At 42.3% G+C, this 19,534-nt stretch overlaps 1 protein-coding gene across 2 annotated transcripts; it reads left to right on the forward strand.

Moving 5' to 3' along the window:
* The first annotated feature begins 1,168 nt into the window (after positions 1-1,168).
* On the forward strand, positions 1,169-3,285 carry LOC147898537 (peroxidase A2-like). 2 transcript variants are annotated; one of them, XM_087379756.1, is made up of 5 exons: positions 1,169-1,184; positions 1,376-1,624; positions 1,929-2,120; positions 2,215-2,380; positions 2,718-3,285. In XM_087379756.1, the coding sequence occupies exons 2-5, from the start codon at positions 1,409-1,411 to the stop codon at positions 3,131-3,133; spliced, it is 990 nt and encodes a 329-aa protein (XP_087235882.1). In that variant the 5' UTR covers positions 1,169-1,184; positions 1,376-1,408; the 3' UTR covers positions 3,134-3,285. The 2 variants fall into 2 exon arrangements, with proteins under 2 accessions (XP_087235882.1, XP_087235881.1); XM_087379755.1 differs by lacking the exon at positions 1,169-1,184 and having other exon boundaries at positions 1,226-1,624.
* The last annotated feature ends 16,249 nt before the right edge of the window (positions 3,286-19,534 follow it).

Consider the following 19,534-nt stretch of genomic DNA (forward strand, 5'->3'; position numbering starts at 1 on the left):
GCTTTTCTTACTCCTCTGTATAAATTCGGAGTAGATTGTAATCCTTGCACATGAATTCTTTCATTTCTATCAATGTTACAAGTAGATTTTGACTCTTGTATATTTGTTGTTGCCTCAAATGAGCCAACATATTCCACCGGCCTCCTAAAAGCTAGATGAAGATTTCCAAGTGAATCTTGTCGAGCATGTTGAAAGTATGTAGTCCTACTCACAACTTGCATTCCTTCAGGTGTATGTTTACACTTATAATTGCACATGCACTCCCTATAACCAGTTCTAGGAGCATTTTCCATCTATACCCAAACACTCCATCGGTAAATTCTAAATTAAAATTAAAAATCTCTCTCTCTCTCTCTCTCTATGGAATGCTTCAAAAAAAAATCTATCATATGAGATACAAAACATAAAAGAAATTTACTTATTATATAGCAAATAATTTGCCACAAGAGCTTCAATTAATCTTCTTAGGGGAAAAAAACTAAAAATTCCTTAAAAATGCATTTGACAAAGTCAGTATGGACGTCAATATTAATGTCGGTATTGTCGTCGGGACATGTCAATGATAATACCGACATCTATACCGATGTCCATACAGACAAATCGACATTCACCCAGATGATTCGTCACCATCGGTTTTCAAATTCAAAAAATAAGACTAAGGCATGGTTTTCGTCAGGAAAAAAGAGTCGAAACCCGTCCCATGTGTAGTATAACTTTTTTGCAGAACCTTCGGTTATTTGGCATTTGTCTCCCTCGGGTGTGTACTATTTAATTGGAATTTGATTCGATTCTTGCCTAGGTCACCCATTATTAGCTATACATAACCATTTTGAACAGGTTTAGTCCATAGTTTCCACAAATTTTGGGCGCAAAGCGTACCTTAGTGTGGCACATAATATGGAATCAGCGTGCCATAGGCCATCAATGTATACGTTGATTGATGTATACATGAATCAATATGATTCATCTTGTATTCCACTCGATACAAAACTGCAAGATGTGACCGTGTACGAGTGGACGACGAGAAATCGTGAGAAAAAATCACTGTATTATTCACTTTTCACACGTGAAATCCGGGCATCTTTCTCCACTGTCCAGCAATCTTGCAGCTTGTTGCGTTGGGGTGATAAAAATATTCGCTGGAGACAATTGGATGTGATAAATTCGATATATGCCAGCTCAAGGTGGACTGTCCAAGCTTATTTCACCTCCCGTATGTGTGTTTTTTTTTTGTCTAAAATGTGACCATGAAACTAAAAATCATGTAGGTTTGGAGTCTGTCTCCAAACTTCAATTGTTCGAGTTGTGAGGTTATTGTCCGGATTGATAAAGGATAAGTGCATTCAGACTTGCAAGGAGTTCAGTATTACTGCAGTATTCTGAGTGAGTTTCAACTTCAAATACACCAATGGAACCAGTAGCAAAACTTTGCTTCCATTTTCTGATCTTGCTACTCACGGCTCATTTTAGCTACGCCCATCATCAACTCCGCTCCACATGCTACGAAACGTCTTGCCCAGCAGTAGCCGGCGTAGTACAGCAAGCCGTGCAGCAGGCCATCCTAAAGGAGCCGAGGATTGCTGCCTCATTGTTGCGGCTGCATTTCCATGATTGCTTCGTCAATGTGAGTCGGCCTGAATCCCTTACGTTTAATGATTCAGGAATCAGGAGTTTTAGCGGCTTTCTTTTTTTCTCGCTGTGGTAGCTCGCAGTCCCCAGTGCAAACCGGATGTGTGCATGCTCGACCGGAACTACAAAAGATAGCCGTCTCCGGACTTTCGAATCTGAAAGTATCGAGGCATGTGAAGTAGCCTTACGGAGTACAATAAAAAGGGATGGTGAAGAGCGAGTATGTACGTGGATGAATTGAAATTAAAGATGTTTCTTATACTGCGGTTGGATTGAATTGATTTACTTGTACAACGCAGGGTTGTGATGGATCCATATTGCTCGACGATACGCCGACTACGCTAGGGGAAAAATCAGCGCTTCCCAACATCGGTTCTCTAAGGGGTTTTGAGGTTGTGGACAACATCAAATCCGCAGTGGAGGCTGTGTGCAGTGCAACGGTGTCATGTGCGGACATTCTTGCACTGGCAGCCCACGCATCCGTTACTTTGGTAAGCAACCAACATAATTTTGTACCTAATTTGTCTGTTTGAGCTTGTACTTGCCTAAGATCAACCATGACGGAAATAATTTGTATGTGGATAGACTGGTGGCCCTTCTTGGACGGTGCTTCTAGGACGAAGAGATAGCACCACTGTTAACGCTACAGCACCCAACACAGATCTTCCGGCTCCCAAAACAGCTATTACTGCCGTCATCAGCACCTTTACCAACGTAGGATTGACTGCACAAGACGCTACCGTCCTCTCAGGTTCTTAACGATGAATTTGCAATTCTTGCAAACGAAGATCTTTGATTTTGTGGATTCTTCCAAGCATCTCCTAGAAAAACTTTAGAATCAGAAGCTCGTAGCTGCTCTACAATTAATGTCTTGAAACTTTGTGGATACCTTCAAACATCTCTTAACAAAATCTATGCTGGATTAATTTTGTGGCTGAACATGACTTCAACTTTTGCGAATTTGTACCTAGCAGAATGACGAGAAGTACTATGTACAATTGTTGCAGAACAAAGTCTTCATGAATTGATTTGGTTTCTCGAAGCGGCATCACCCAATAATTTATCTAAGCTTCATGATTTTTTTGTAGGAGCTCACACGATTGGGCGTGCTCGCTGCGCAAGGTTCAGCAACCGCTTATACAATTTTACTGGCACAGGCACTCCGGATCCTACCCTGAATTCCACCTACAGAACCTCGCTACAAGCGACATGTCCACAGGGTGGTGATCCAAACAACGTGGCCTCTTTGGACCCAACAACACCAGACAGGTTTGACAACAGCTACTTCGTGGATCTACAGAACCTAAAAGGCCTGTTGCAATCTGATCAGGAGCTCTATTCCACCCCAGGCTCGAGCACTGCGTCTTATGTGGACACTTACAGCAGTAGCCAGAGCAGTTTCTTCAGCGCCTTTGCAACATCAATGGTGAGGATGGGCAATCTCAGCCCTCTTACAGGTTCTCAGGGAGAGATACGCTTAAACTGCAGAAAGGTGAATGATTAATTGTAGCAGCATGCACCTTGATCTTCTCCATTATGTACTAGATTGCAAATTCCTATTGTTGTTTAGAATTGTGCTTTTGTTCATGCCATATGAACCTGAATTTGTGAACAGTACACTGGTAGCTCAAAGTGAAGGCTCTGATCTTACTTTTTGGAAGACATTGGGGGTGATGATTACAATGTTAGCCTTAATCCTTGAATAGTTTGTAGAATAGTTTTTATCAATAGGAAATTCAAAATTTTGAAACTTTTATTATCTTGTTTTGGACTTTTTTCTCAACTTCTTTAGATAAGCTCATATTCACTTACTACACACAAAAATAATAGACTTTTGGTATAAAAAATGAAAGATGAGCCCATTATCTATTTTCCTATCATTTTCATCACAAACTACAAACATGACTATATTATGATTTTCTTATGGAAAGTTACGTTTAGCTTGCATTTCCTTTGGTGTTGTTTCTTTGTTTGCCAAAGTTCATGTAAGCCTACTTGGAGTTTGATCAAATAGAACATGACCTGGAGTAATCCCAAACTATCATCCTCTAGCCTAGCCCCACTGACCAACCTAGAATTTGTCCAATATTGTCTAGAGCAAGTGTACCATGAGATGCCCATGTCCAAGAAAACTACAAACTATTTGGCGAGTGAGAGAAATCATCTAGTCTATGAGCATCTGAGAGTCAAACATGCAAAAAGAAGCAGTCTCGCTTGACCCTCTATCTATCGGATAAACCTCCCTTTGTCTAACTTGATTTATCTTTAGACAATTCAACCATGTTGAAATCCCCTCCAACAATCCAAGTATCTGACCATGGAAGTGTGTCTGAGCTGTCTTAGAGGTAGGAGCATAGATATTGAGAATATAAACAATAGTATTCTCAACATGAAGAATAATAAAGATAGCCCTAGTGTCCATCAAGGAACTGTCCCAAAGAATCTCAGAAACCCATTTGGATGAAACCTAAATGCATACACCACCCCTAGTGCCATCTGCTAGGCTCCAAACCACCATTCTACGCTGACCTCCAAGAAGAGATCTTGTTTAGCAATCCTAGTCTGCGAGAGCTTATGCTCTTGAATCACAAATTCAGCTATGAACGTGAAGAGATGTGCCAAAGACAGACTCTAAGTAAGTGTAGCCTACAAAAACCCACCCTACAACCCTCTTGAGTCACTCAAAAAACCTCTTGCCATTAAGGCCCCTAACATTCCATGAAACAAAAGACAACCTAGACATGGAATGAAAAGGAGGGGGAACCAATGGCCTCAACCTGAACAACTGTTGGGGACTCCGATGACCAAATATTTGTCCTCACAGTAGACCATAACTCAGAACCATGGAATATAGTGGCATCAAGCACAACAACCAGTATCAAGACCTTGCAAATCAAAACACAACAGATGATATCCTATACTACGAAGAACAAAAATAGAGTCTCCTGAGACATGCATCGCTGAGCCAACCAGCTTGTAGACAACTGAGTACTGAATCTTACGCCCCAAGGGGAATGGAGGCATGAGAACCTCCATGGATGCTACAGTAGAACCCAAGTACTACCCCATCTCTCTTACCTACCTACAAAAAACCAGAATAATCGAGCTAATCAAGAATGCCTCACGACAGATCCAAGCACAAGGGAAGACCAAAAGAAGGGACAAAGATCCCGGTCTCTGCAAGTCTCTGAACCTTAGGAACACTATGTACCTCTCACGTGGATGAAGATCTCTATCAGGCAATCTGTGTAGGACTCACAAAGGGGAGAAAGAGTCCTCACTGAGACAAGAGACCATACCAATCGGAGCTCTAATCCCTCTCTAAGAATAAGTGGAAAAATGCTCACAAACATGTGCTAAAACATCCTCCTCTTGCATAGAATAGCAATCTATGACAATACCTCTACAAGATACTCTTAGTCCTCTAGCATGTTCAGATACATTGTGGTCCAGGGAAAGGAGTGGTAAGGGGGATAGGGACAAGGGAGAGTCCTAGAGAATACCCCTTATAGACTCAAAACTTGGCAAAGAGAAGCACCTAACTAAGAACTAATAGGGGGGAAGGAAGAACCGAGGTCTTTGAGAGCTCTTGTGCCACTAGCTCTAATTGCCCTATGTCCAAACCAACCTCTTGCAACACATGTTCAGACCCTCATGACTACTAGTGACTGACGAGACAATCAGCATGTCTACATCCATCTAAAGAATAAAAGGTTGGGAAACCTCCTAAAGCCTAATTCACGATCATGTCCCTTTGAAGTCTAGCATTCTTTAGAGTCAATCTATAGCCTAGAGTCATCCTAAAGTGTACTAGTATCTCTGACCTCCTGAAAACCCACCTTATCAACCTGAAGTAAAGAATCCACTTGAAACAAGGCTAAGTCACGGTCCTCCTCTGCCTCAAATCTTATAGAAGTAGAAGCCACAAGGGGAGAAACCTCTTGTGAAGGGGACTACGTCTGTCACCTATACCAAAGAAGAATAGGACTCTGCCTCTAACGTAGTCTCTGACGATGTCTATCTAAGCAATTGTCTCGAAATAATACACTCTCCGAGAGGGGCATCCTCTCCTAGACTCTGCACGCCCTCCAAAACAAGAGTTGGATCTTGTAAAGAGTTGTGCTTTGCTAGCACTACTTCTACGACTAATCCTCACTCCCTTCCACGTTTCCTTCTGCACTCCCTTCTCTGCCTCCTTCCTCGTCTTCTTCCTCGTTGTCTTGTGCAGGGACCTGTAAACAAGGGACAACATATATCAATATATGAAAAATCAAATCTTTACTTATAATATTGACATTATTTAATTACTTTCAAATACCTCGAGGGCCGCTCCAGTAGCCTGGATATACTGCTCCCCAGTAATCAACCCATCATGATAGAAGTGCCTCCATGTATCTCCTTTGCGATGGTGGCGGTGGTAGGCTATCTCGACAGGAGTAGGGTATCTGCCCACGATATCAAGCTGCAAGACGACACAATTTGCGGAGGGATTAGTACAAAGAAACAACCTCCTAATAAACTACATAAGCAATATAATTTGAGATCGATACTTAAAAATTGGGCCTCCCATGAATCAATACCCCCTGCTCCAAAATGCACGCTTCCATATTGTTCCATCTGGATCCTTTGTGCCTTCACGTGCTGCAGACTAGGGTCCTCCCTCGCTAACTTCATTGCTTTCTTTCACTCATGCTTGTCAGCGGTGTGGGGCGGGCCCCTTGGTGGTTGACCTCCCTGCTACTACGCCTGCTACCGTGTCGTGTCGAGCTAGTACGCTGGCCACTCGTAACTGGAGACTACACGGGACTACGTGGACCACTCGTAGCTGGAGAACCGAGTCTCGACTGCACAGGAGTACGCCAACGGCTCTACGAGACAGAAGGACCTCCTGATGGCATGGGGGAACGGGCATAAGACAGCATGGCGGAAGGGGCATAAGACGACATGGGAAATGGGCCCACGCTGTGTAGCCGGCTGGGCTGTGCTGACTCCACTGGGGTGATCTCAGCTGGTGTGGGGTGGTTTGGAGTCTGTAGTGCCGACTCGTGGGGGGTGTTTAGAGTACCTATCATATACCCGTATAACTCTATAGGACTAGAAGGGTGCCCTAAAAGGTTATATAAGTCCCTAAAAATAGACTCCCGGAGATCAGGTGAGCCCAAAGCGCTTCCTGGCCACATGATGAACTGGAAAAAAGAAAAAAATACGATTACTGATGAGCTGAGAAGAAAGGGGAAGGGAAGAGAGGATTATTGTCGGAGCACATCTATAGACGCGTCTAGCTAACGCGTCTATTTTTGCGTATAACAGCGTGTCTATAGACGCGGCTGTCTGTGTCTGCAAATAGGCTAGACGCGCGTCTAAATGCGCCTGTAGATGCGGTTTTAGACGTGCTCTGAGATGCGCCTATAGATGCGCTCCGACAGATGGAATTTTCTAAAAAGTAGAAAAGGACATGCGCCCGACACAAAAACATAACACTGATACCCAAATCATGAGTTTTTTGGATACGAGAAAGTACAAATCCAAAGAGAGCAAACTTCCAAAAAAGATCAACTGCAAAAAGACTTACCTTGGATAGAGGTATGGAAGGTTCTTCTCCTTTTTCAAAGTTGCTTCTCTTCCTTGTTCGCCCTCTTCTCCTTTAAGCTTGGAAGTAAGTGTGGGTGCCTTCCTCTTAAGTGTAAGCTTGGAAGTAAGTGTGGGTGCCTTCCTCTTAAGCGTCAAAACTATGGATCTGCTAATAGCAAAGCAAGCAAACTGCGCGAAGTATAAGTAATGTGAAGAAAAGCAAAGCGAGCACACTAAAAGAAGATTTAAAAGCCGCATCTATAGACACGTCTAATAGCGCATCTATATACGCATCTAAATACACAAATCAGACGCGGTTTTAGACGCGCACCACAAAATAGATAAATGCGGTGTTAGACACACCTTTACATGTGCCACAGAGTTTAAAATTTAATATTTGAAGAAAAGCATATTTTTTTGGGTTGTTTGTTTGTAGGATGTCTTCATCTTCAACAAGTAGCTCCAGTGAGGATGAATCCCTCCGTATCCACCATCGCAAAATGTGGTTGGAGCAAAAAATCAAATGTATGTGTGATCGATGTCGAGGAAACATGTATCGTGCACGCAGGATTACACTCAATCACATCTCAAAGTATGGAGAATGGGATGCGACCGTAAACATGGTAAGGGTTTGTAAGTTAAGGTTGATTGAGATACCTATGGGTGTTTATATGTTTGAGATATGATCCCGTTTTAATTTGATACAGGATGGAGTGCCACACCCGCATATGTTGCCCTATGCTCGCCGTGAGGAGGAGAAGTGTCGACGATATGACGTGGGATCTTCAGGAGGGACCGTTACGAATGCATGGAGTGATGGTGATAGTAGCCCTCCACCATTACCTCATGAAGCCATGGAGGAGGAGGTGTTTGATGATATGGTGCGGGATTTATATGTCCATCAAGGGAGGGATGATAGCATGGAGCACGATGATCTTTTTACTGCAACATCGACTCCATTGTTTGAGGGGTGTACATTCTCTATTCTACGTGCCTCCCTTGAGTTACTAAACTTGCAAACCATCTATGGATGGAGCAATGCAAGTTTGAATGCATTACTCAAGTAAGCTTTAAAGTCTATTTTGCAAACATGGTGAATTATGCTAGTGGGTCAATTACTCGAATGCTTTTCCTCATTTATGGTCTTCACGTGCAGGCTATTGTGTAAAATGCTTCCAAGGGAGAATAAATTACCGACCTCAAGAGATATGGCAAGGCAACATGTGACCTCTCTTGGAGGATTAGATTACAAGCGCATCCATGCATGTGTCAACGATTGCGTTTTGTTTCGTGGACTACATAAGGATGCAAGAGAGTGTCCTACCTGTGGAGAGGCAAGATATAGAGCAGATCTCAACACTTTGGGCGTGACTCGTAAGGTTCTGTAACATTTTCCCATAATCCCTCGCATCCAACATATGTTCAAGTGCAAATCTATTGCAGAGCTCATGTCATGGCATTCCTCCCATCGATCATCTGATGGCAAGTGGAGAACTCCCACGGACTCTCCTGCGTGGAAGCATATTGAAGACACATCGCCAAGCTTCAAGGAAGAACCTAGGAGCTTGAGACTTGGATTGGATATGGATGGTGTGAACCCATTTGGTCTCAAAAGCACCTCTTACAGTGTATGGCCAGTGATATTGGTGAATTATAATCTTCCACCCTCTATGGCTATTAAGAAAGGACATGTTATGCTACCCCTTCTAATTCCAGGGAAACATAAAGTCAAAAACCCTGATGTTTATTTGGAGCCTTTGATTGACTAGCTAGAGATACTTTGGAGAGGTATCGAGGTGCCTCGGGGGGGTCACTCATCATATGTAACTATATCACGTGAGTTCAACAGAAGGATATTTTTTATTTCTAAAATTTACAGAAATAAATATACATAAGGGACTATTTAAAATAGTTCTGAAAAAATTTTACAAGTATGTATAGAAAAGGGGCACATTTTATTAATGAAAAATTTACAGATAAGGTATTTTAGAAATAGGCTTTGAACGCACGTGATATAGAGGATTTATACATAGTGACCCCCCTGAGCGAGGTGCATGATGTGAGCAGGCCTCCCTCGGCACGAGACTTCAACTACAAAGCAGTCTTGATGTGGACGATGCATGACTTCCCAGGCTATGGCGAGTGTTCAAGTAAGCATTGCACTTCTAATTATGAATAGGCAAAGGATGTGGCATCCTAAGCCCACCTTCAACTCTTAATTGCATCTATTCTTCAGGTCTCACTACATCGCGTTACCATGCATGTCCTATTTGTGGTCCTTTGCTAGCTGCCTCACGGGCAGACGCATTGAATAAGGTCATTTATGAGAATCACCATCGATTTCTCCCACCTGATCATCCTAGATATGTTTCCCCTTGGAATGAAGTCCTCCCACAATCACTCACCGCGGGAAATTGGATGAGAATTTGGGATGGTTCCACGACTCCTCCACCACTTGGCATGAGCCGGTAAGGGTTTGTAACTATTGTGTTCTATATTGGCTAGAAATAAAGATTGTCCGCTAACACTTTATTTTGTTTAGATACTCTATCTTTTATCGTTTACCATATTGGTCCCACCTCAAGATCAATCACCTGCTTGATCCCATGCATATCTTCAAGAATGTGACATCTACCATTTGGGAGCATTTGAATGGGACACGAGATTCCGTAGGCATAAGGGAGGATCTACGTACCACAACAAGGATGCGTGAAGCTTGGCCACAAGAGAGACCAAATGGGCGTGTTTTTTTACCTCGTGCACCGTGGAGGTTATCAAAGCTAGAGATGGCGACGGTGAAGTGCGCTATTACTACAATTCGTACTCCCACTGGATGCATGAGGTGTTTGAAGGGAGCCTTTACAAAGAGCAAGAAAAGAGGTGTAGGGCAATTATATGGCTTGAAATCTCATGATTGGCACAAGATGCTCCAAGTAAGTATTTTATGTGCATAATATCTTTTTCCTTTCAAATTTGTGAGTGAATAATTATAGGCAAGTAATCAACCACCTCCTCGAGGGTTCACTTCATAGTACCTACTAGCATTTCACGTAGTGCATCGAAGGACATGAAACATTGTATTTAAAAGATGGGCGAGCTTGTGAGGTACTTTACATGATACAAAATATGATGCATATCAATGCTCCATGCAAGGTGTTCATATTGCTAATATGCTGTACTTTTTCATTTCTAGGTATGTGAGCTCAAAGGAAATAGATCCCAGCACACTTGAGAATGCTTGAGTTATGTCAACAGAGGTGGTTTGTTTAGTGGAGGAGACATTTCCACGTTCTATTCTCACAAGCCAACTACATCTTATAGTGCATTTGGTGGATGAGATTGCTATATGCGGTACTATACATGCACGATGGTTGTTCTTCCTCGAGCGCTTCATGAAGACCTTGAAGGGCTTCGTGAGACAAAATGCAAGACCCGAAGGTAGCATGGCCAAGGGTTGGTTGGTACAAGAGTCACTTGTATATATTTCTGAGTTTCTTGTTAATGTGGATAGCTCTCTCCCACGACTATGGAGAGATGATGAAGACCTAAGGATGATCTCTATTGTGCCTCAAAGGAAAGGACGCAACAAAGTAATAGACACGGAGTTGCATAATAGTATCAACCTCTATTGCATGCTTAATAGTGATGTGATGAAAAGATGGGTGACAAGATACGAGGATGCAAAGGCAAGAAGACAAGAAGAAAGGGCCCTCTTTCGTACACACCATGGATCTCGTGTGCCATACCCTCAGTATCTAAGAGCACTTCCAAAGGATATTTATGTGGATTGGCTACTTGATGAAATGGAGAAAGCAGAGAAAGACGAGGGGATGCATATCACAATGGAAGAATGGGAGTATGCTAGGGGATGCATGAGCAAGGTCGGTATATAGAATGTTATGCATAAGTTAGGAGCTTTCAATAATTTAGATTTCTTATTTAATTGATTTTTTCTTGGTGTAGTGCACTATGTTCAATGCTAGCAAGCATTTTCGAACACAATGGATTGATGATAAGAGAAACACACAAGATTGCGACATCATTGCTAGCTTTGAGGGAGCCAATGGTGCCATGGATGATTATTGTGGCATAATCCAAGATATTATTAAGCTTGACTTTCAACGCTTCTTTGTGTATGTCTTGGATGTAAAGTGGTTTAAGGACGTGGTGGAAAGAGGCCCTAATGCAACAATCAAACGCCATTCAAGTGGCTTTGTAACTATTGACTCCACAAAGTTTTGGGAAAGTAGGAAGGACACACTAGTACTACAACAACAATGTGAACAGGTACTGTGCACACATATAAAAATACTCGTTTTTAAATATTTGATGCAAGAAAAATAACATGATTGTATTAGTGTTTGAATTAGGTTGTTTATCAACCAATGGTGGATAATAATAGATGGTGGCATGTCATACCTATTATGCCACGTTCCAAAGTGATGTATAGTACATTTACTAATATGGAGCGTATGGAGGATGATCATGGCCATGGACGTGATGATGACCGTGATACGAGAGAGGAGGATGATCATGAGATAGGAGATACAGATATTGAGGCCATTACCTATGAGGATGAGCCTACCATTGGTGATGCCAATTTCGATGAGCACATGAGTAGCACAAGTAGTAGTGGGTTGAATGTATTTGTAGATCTAAACACTTGTTTGGATTTTGAAGTAGATAGTTTGGCAAGGGTTGATCTCATTGAGGATGAGATTGAACCGTAGCCCATCATTGATATTGGCAAAACTATTTTACATATTGTCTCATTCTCCTCACCTCACGTAATTCTTGTATATGTGGGCTTGCAAAAAAGCATTGATGTTTTTGTTAAAATCATGTGCTTTAGTAATCATGGGCAATGTTTGGAAAGCAATGATGTACACCAAAATCTCACTTTCTGTGTTCTCTGGTTTGCGTCTAAATACACGTCTAAGTCCCAGTGTAAATGCACTAATAAACGCCCTAATACACGTGCAAATAGACGCGCTGATAAACGCAATTTTAGATGGTCCTGTATTTTCTCAGTTTAGATGCGCAAATAGACGCGCTGATAAACGCAATGTTAGACGGGCTCGTATTTTCTTAGTTTAGACGCGCAAATAGACATGTTAATACACGCGCAAATAGACGAGCTGTTAGGTGCACTATTAGATGCACCCGTAATTCCTCTACTCAAGCAACGCCTATAGACGCGCCCGCTATTTTGCACGTCTACCAAGCGCGTCTATAGTTGCTTTGTGTTGTTGTGTGTGTGAAATAGATGGGATATGAATTCATTTGATGTGAATATTTCTTAATGGCGAAAGCCAGGATTTCCCTTGCAATCAGAATCCCGACAATACCAAGCTAAGAAGATGCAACATCGAAGAAGAATGCATCAACGATGGGTGCCAGTACCAATATTAGAAGACCAAGGTTTTTACCAAGGCAATGATCGAATATGGCTACCCAAACATAGGGAGGCGGCTATCACAAAAAGACCACATGTAGCCACACCGCTGCCGCAACTACTGAAGAAGACAAAGATGGTATGGGTACAAAAGATGAACAACTCTGACAAGGAGTCATGCCCATTACCACCAACACAGGTACCACGCAAAAGAGCAGTCACATAAGAACCTACTTGGAGGAGGGTGATTCCGAAAAACGCACCTCAAAAGGTAGAACCACAAGAACTTGCTCTGAAATACAAGGGCAAGGGTAAAATGATAGATGTTACAAACGTTCCATCATCATCAACATCTACATCTTTCTTGCCAAAGTCGCAACCAAACACAAGGGTGACTAGACCTAAGGTAGTCACACAAGAACCTACCATGGGTAAAACTAGTTCTCCAAGGAAAGACACACAACATGTGGAAAAGGAGACAGATACACAAGAACCTACTTCCAAATGGAAGCCGGAGAACCACAAGAACCTGTTTTCCCACATGTCAGTGCAAGGATCGAAGAGCATTACGAAGCAGATATCATCAAGGATACAAAGATGATGCTCAAGGACCTCGCAAAAACTGTTCTCACTACGACATCGCAAGTCAAGATTCCGCCAACAATAACGATGTTCGCTACAAGGTATGCCACTTGGATTTTCAATGCATTACCTTGAACCAAGTGTTGCATATTAAGTACTCAGGTAGATAGGTCTAACTTAAGCTAGGGCACAATTTTGTCAAGCCAACATTCTAGGGTCCTTAGCAAAAACAACCTCACAAGGGCAGGTTCGTACATGCACAGGCACTCACAACGTAAAGGTCAAGCCCGCCAAGTCAGGGTCAACAACCAAATAGGTGCTAGAAGCACAACACCTTTATCAAATAGCTTAAGCACTTACTAGGGTCAGCACATTCCAGCACACACACCTGCCTTATCACAAAAACAGGATGGAATGCACATGGCCAAAGTCAAAATGGTCAAAAACCACAGCACAAGAGGGCGGCAGAGCTAAGGTTATTGCAGCGCACTGCAATAATCCACGTCCACCAAAAAGCGATCCAATTTGTTCTTGCAACACACTAAAGTGCATATCAGAGGTCTATCACACTGGGTAATCAGAATCAACTCAGCAGGTGCCTCAAATCTAGGCACTGCAATAAACCAGCAATGCATCGGGAATATGCCAAGTGTCACCAAACTCATACAAGAAGTGTCCAGTACTTATACAAGACCTATCCAGCATGATAGGGGCCATCAATCACAAATACCAGCCAGGTATGCAATGTATGTTGATCTTGATGCAATAACGGCTAATGCATCGACATGCATGATTCTACATATCAGAGTGCAACTAAGGGTTCCATAGGGTCATACTGTATCTCAACAGTGCCATGAGAACTTTGGGTGGTCAAACAGGTGCTTACAGCAGCCAAAAAATATGGATGCTGCATTAACAGATTAATGCATCGGGGTGTAACAGCTCATCCAAATAAGTGAGACACATGCATAAAGTGATCAAATAGACGAGTAATATGCCACTCATGATGTTGTTGCACAAACACTACTACACACGCATCCTATTGCGACGTTTACGTACCGACGATTAGCGCCCGCTTAGCGTTAATCGTCGGTATAAAAATCGGGTGTCGTAAATCGTCGCTATATAGCGACTTTTAATAAGCGTCGCTATATAGCGACGTTACTAAAAGTCGCTATATAGCGACTTTGAAAGGTCGCTATATAGCGACGTTAGTAAAAGTCGCTATATAGCGACTTTTAAAGGTCGCTATATAGCGACACTGAGACTATATTATAGCGACGTTTTACAGAGAGGTTTTTTTTTTTTTTTTAGCCTTAAAATTTATTTTCTTCCAATGACAAAATTTTTTAAATTTTCATACATGTTTGAGCTCATAGAGAAATAAAAAATGAGAGCATGTACATCAAGCCTTTGAAGCTCATATATTCATGTCCAAGTTGGAGATGAGAAAAATCAAATTAAATAAGAGCATTTACATCAACTGTTTCATCTTGAGCCAAGTCTAAGGCGCCAAGCAAGTCTATCTCCAACTCTATACCGAGTTGATCTCCTATATCATCATCGTACTCTAGCATCGTACGTTCACCTAAAAGTATTTGATCATCTTCTTCAATTAAGCTTAAGTGTGGTGATTGATCTTGACGATTGTTGTCTTCCTCGTCAATATCGTGATCTCCATCCTCCTCCCGTGCGATGTCATTATGCGCATCTTCCTCTTGCCTCATATGGTGATCTACATCTTCTTCGCTAGATTCGTCAATTGGATCCGGATTTGGTAGTGGCATCTCCATATCCACATCTCGATCTTCAAAAATCTGCTTACTTCGTGGTGCAACTTGGATCACGTACCACCATCTTGGATCAGAACGATCCGGATGAAAAACCACCTATATTGAAGATGAAAAATCACGTGCCAAATGTCGTCAATTATATATATATCAATGGACTTAAAAAACGAAAGCTTCGACTAATTAAATCATTAGTATGCACCTGCTCACAGTGCTCGGGAAGAACAAAAGTATCACTTTCATCGGTCCAATGTTTGGTGGAGTCTATTGCAAAGAGACCGCTACCATCTTTTCTCACAGTTGCATGGGGACCGTTGTAAGTAGTTCTAAACCATTTTACATCAAGAATGAAAATAGTAAATCGTCTGAAATCAATTTCATAGATGTCGCGTATGGTTCCACAATAAAGAGAGAAGATTGGTATCCGAAGCACTTGCTCGGCTATCTTGTGTGAAGTTAGCCATGACTCCACAATCATACGTGACTCTCTTTGAATCGATGCGTTCTATGCGAAAATGTCGTCCATATGACCATAATGCACTGTACTTTTTGTACTGTAAAAGAGCATCATTAAAACAATGAAGATGCACCTATTTTATAGCATATATTGCCACAAATAATTACTTAATTACATCAAGAGATAAGAAACTTACATGCACCATACATCCAGATGATAACTCTCGCTCGCGCTCGTTTATTGTCTCTCCATCACGTTCGGCTTTACGTATAGCTAGTTGTAGCCAATCAAGTGACATGTGAGTAGGGAGAAGAGCCAGATCTCGTGGATATGGTTGTGATCGCCTGTACATTACTCTGAATCTTGTCCTTGCATTTATTCTTTCTGCTTTGGCCACTTCATATCTCTCAATCCACTTCTGCATCTCAGGGCTATTGAGGATACAAAACTTATTGAATTTCTCCATTTGCTCTTCGCTCATCTTTCTTTCAATCCCTTTTCCTTGGGGGACCTCGCCAATGATGCGATCATCATCCTTGTTGTGCCAAGCTTGCGGCATATCAGGATCCGTGGATGCAAGAAACTCTGTGATATATACTAATGACTCTTGCACAAGCCATCCCTCTGCCATGCTTGCTTCTGGTCTTGCTCTTTGTCTTACAAACCCCTTTAAAGTTTTCATAAACCGCTCGAGAAAAAACATCCATCGATTATGAACGGTACCTGCTATAGCCACCTCATCAACTATGTGCACAAGCAAGTGGACTTGAGTTGTCATAATGCTTGAGGGAAAGTGCTTCTCAAGCAAGCATACGGCTTCGATGGATTCCACCCTAGCCTTCTCGATGCTCGATATAGAGATCTCTTTTTGAGATATCCACCTATTTCACATGTCCATGCATATGTAAGATATTTGAGATATCCACCTATTTCACATGTCCATGAAGAAAATAGATAATGCGAATTGATAGTAAGCATACCTCACAATACCACAGATCTTGAATATAGCATTTCTAACATCTTCTTGTAAGCACCCTTTTATTGTAATTGGAAGGATGAACTATCAAAGCAACAATGAAATCATGTCAACAATATAACATAATAATAATTACGCTAATGCATCACTATTATCGGTACACTAATTCTACTTAGAATACCTGTAAGACCTTGTGCCAATCATGGGACTTGAGGCCACTAAGCTTATTGTCCTTTGAAAATGCTCCTTTCAAGCAACGCATGTACCCTGTCGGTGTTTGAAAAGAGGCAATGTCTGCCTTGATCGCTGCCTCCTCCCTCGTAGAGAGGATCCACGTTGCTTTTGGGAGGACAACTTTTCCTGAAGCATGCACTTGGGGCCACAAACGAGACATCCTATTCATAGCACGCAAGTCTTCTCGCACTCCTCTCGAGTCCTTGGAACCAACCAAGTGTGCCCAAATGGTAGCCCCCACATTCTTAAAGATATGCATGGGATCCAAGAGATGATTGATTTGTAACTGACCCCAATAAGGAAGCTCGTGAAAGATCAATAGCCTCTTCATACCAGGAGGAGGTTCCTCTCCATTCTCCCTCCAAGCTTGAATCCAATCACTTGCTTTCAAATATGATGGTGGTGGATCAAGCTGACCTCCACGTGCGAGATGGTCGAGCGGAAGGTATCGAGCATGACCTTCATAAACATTTTTCCTCATGTGTTTGGAGTAGCGTGCAAGCGATTTCAGAGCGGGTCCACAAACAGGACAAGCATGGTACCCACTTGTAACAAGCCCTGCACGCGTGCATGAATATGTTAGTACAAGACATGCGTGCAAAAGAGAGTAAAAAAAGCATAATCCCTCATTGTACATGTACAGACATAACCACGTACCTGCGCACTCTCCATATCCTGGGTAGTCATGCATGGTCCACATCAAGATACCCCTGACGGAAATATCATTGGTATGCCTAGGAGCTCTGGAAATATCAAAGACCTGCACTCCTCTCCATAATATCTGTAACTCCTCTATCAAAGGTGCCATGTACACGTCCATGTTTCTTGCCTTGTACTTTCCTGGCACAAGTAGTGCAAGCATGAGGTGTCCCTTTTTTATTGTTAGCCATGGTGGGATATTGTAATTCACCACGACTATGGGCCATGTCGACCAAGATGTCGAGCGTAACCCGAAAGGATTCACGCCGTCCATGGCTAGCCCAAGATGTAAGTTGCGTGGCTCTCTCGCAAAGTCCGGCCACTGATTATCTATGTGCTTCCAAGCCGCACAATCTGCGGGAATCCTCAATGTGTGATCAGTGGACCGATGAGATGCATGCCATGTCATCAACTCCGCTATGGATTTGCATCGAAACATGTGTTGTATTCTTGCAATGATGGGAAAGTGTCTTAAGACCTTTACCGGTATCCTCTCACCCTGCAAGTCATCTCTATATCGTTGTTCCCCACACTTTGGACAACTAGCCAAATCTCCATGCTCACGACGAAAGAGAATACAATCATTACGGCAAGCATGGATGGTATCATAATCCATACCCACCATTGTTAGCATCTTTTTCGCTTCATCTCTTGATGCGGGCATGGTATTTGGTGCAGGCAACATCTTTTGGAGCAACCTATGACAAAGACACTATCCAAATGATGATTCTCAAAACAAACAATATCCAAATAATGAGTCAATCAAATTAATGCAAGGGCTAACCTCATTAAGGCCGAGACACTTGTATCCGACCACCCATACTGTACTTGTAGATTCAAGATTGAGAGACAAGCACGTAGTTTAGACATCCTGGCACCCTCGTACAATTGTGTTGATTGCAACTCTCGCATTTTCACCTCAGACTCTGACATCACGTGTACGTGGGATGTAGTGCCCCTAAAAATGGAATCCATCATGTCGACCATACCCTCGTCGTCATCTGGGAGACTATAGTCTTGTTGAAAGTGAGAAGGTATATGTGTACCCTCGTCACCCTCGTCATCCTGTCATAAGCTCATTCGTGTAAATAGAAGATCTTCTAATTCCGGGTATACAATAAGATTGCGAACTTAAATAGCTTTGACTTACCGATGATCCATCAACATGTGCAACACCAACGGGGGGTACTGGTTCCGGCTCCTCCCCATACATCCGCAAGTGGGGCATGATAATACGACGTTGATGTCGTACTTCTCGCTTGCAATGAGTGCAATGACAATATAACCTCTTCGTAAGCCACTTCGTGCTCCCGGGCGTTGGCGCATCATCGGATGAGCTTCCACTCGTCCCTTCCATCTACACTTATAAAACCAAAACATAAGCATGAAGAGGAGATGTACACAATTATGAGCATAGCATGTTTAATTTGAGCTTCTCTTGAGGCTATATAAAAAGAATGACATCGCTATATAGTAAGGATTGAAACAAAAAATCCTATATAGTAAGGCTATGTAGTAAGAGGAGATATTGACAATTATAGGCATAGCATGTTTGAGTCACAGGAGGCCTCATTAAAAAACAAACAGTAAGCATCGCTATATAGCGACGCTCTTTTCCGTCGCTATATAGCGACGATTTTAATTGAAAGCGTCGCTATATAGCGACGTTTTCAATTAAAAACGTCGCTATATAGCGACGAATAAGCGTCGCTATATAGCGACGCTGTGGGTTAAAACCCGAAACGCCGAAACCCGCGGCGTTTTGCTCAAAGCTTTCCTAATCTCTCAACTAAGCTCTCCAAAATCTCCTCCCACCTATTTTCACTGACCTCCCATCTATTCCAAGCAACCTCCTACCCTATTTCCCACTCCTCACCCTCCTCCTACCTCTTGTGCACCCTCTCTCTCCTTTTTCCCTCTTTGGTTTCCAGAAAGAAAGTTCTTCAAAAGGTGAGTTTTTTTCAACAATGTAGGTTGTTTGTTTGTTAGCTTTGGTTTTGTGAGTGTTTCTACTTGTATTGCTAAAGTTTTAAACTAGTTTTCATGCTTGATTAGAAAGGATTCAAACAAAAAACGAAATTTCAAGAAAGAAAGAAAGAAACTCACCTCTTCTTTCTGTATTTCTCTTCCTTCTCTTCCTTCTCTTCTCCTCAATCTCCTCCTTTCCTTGTCTCCTCAATCTTCTCTTTCCTTGTCTCCTT

Source organism: Dipteris shenzhenensis, chromosome 9 (genome assembly GCF_047967505.1).
Source record: "Dipteris shenzhenensis isolate YYH24624 ecotype China chromosome 9, Dip_SZ_1.0, whole genome shotgun sequence".
Taxonomy (NCBI): Eukaryota; Viridiplantae; Streptophyta; class Polypodiopsida; order Gleicheniales; family Dipteridaceae; genus Dipteris; species Dipteris shenzhenensis.

Excerpts from the sequence above, each read along its gene's own strand:
- LOC147898537 (XM_087379756.1), top strand. The coding sequence starts at position 1,409 with ATGGAACCAGTAGCAAAACTTTGCTTCCATTTTCTGATCTTGCTACTC. Across the intron at positions 2,121-2,214 it reads CCCACGCATCCGTTACTTTG|ACTGGTGGCCCTTCTTGGAC; the intron begins GTAAGCAACCAA and ends GTATGTGGATAG. Across the intron at positions 2,381-2,717 it reads AGACGCTACCGTCCTCTCAG|GAGCTCACACGATTGGGCGT; the intron begins GTTCTTAACGAT and ends ATTTTTTTGTAG.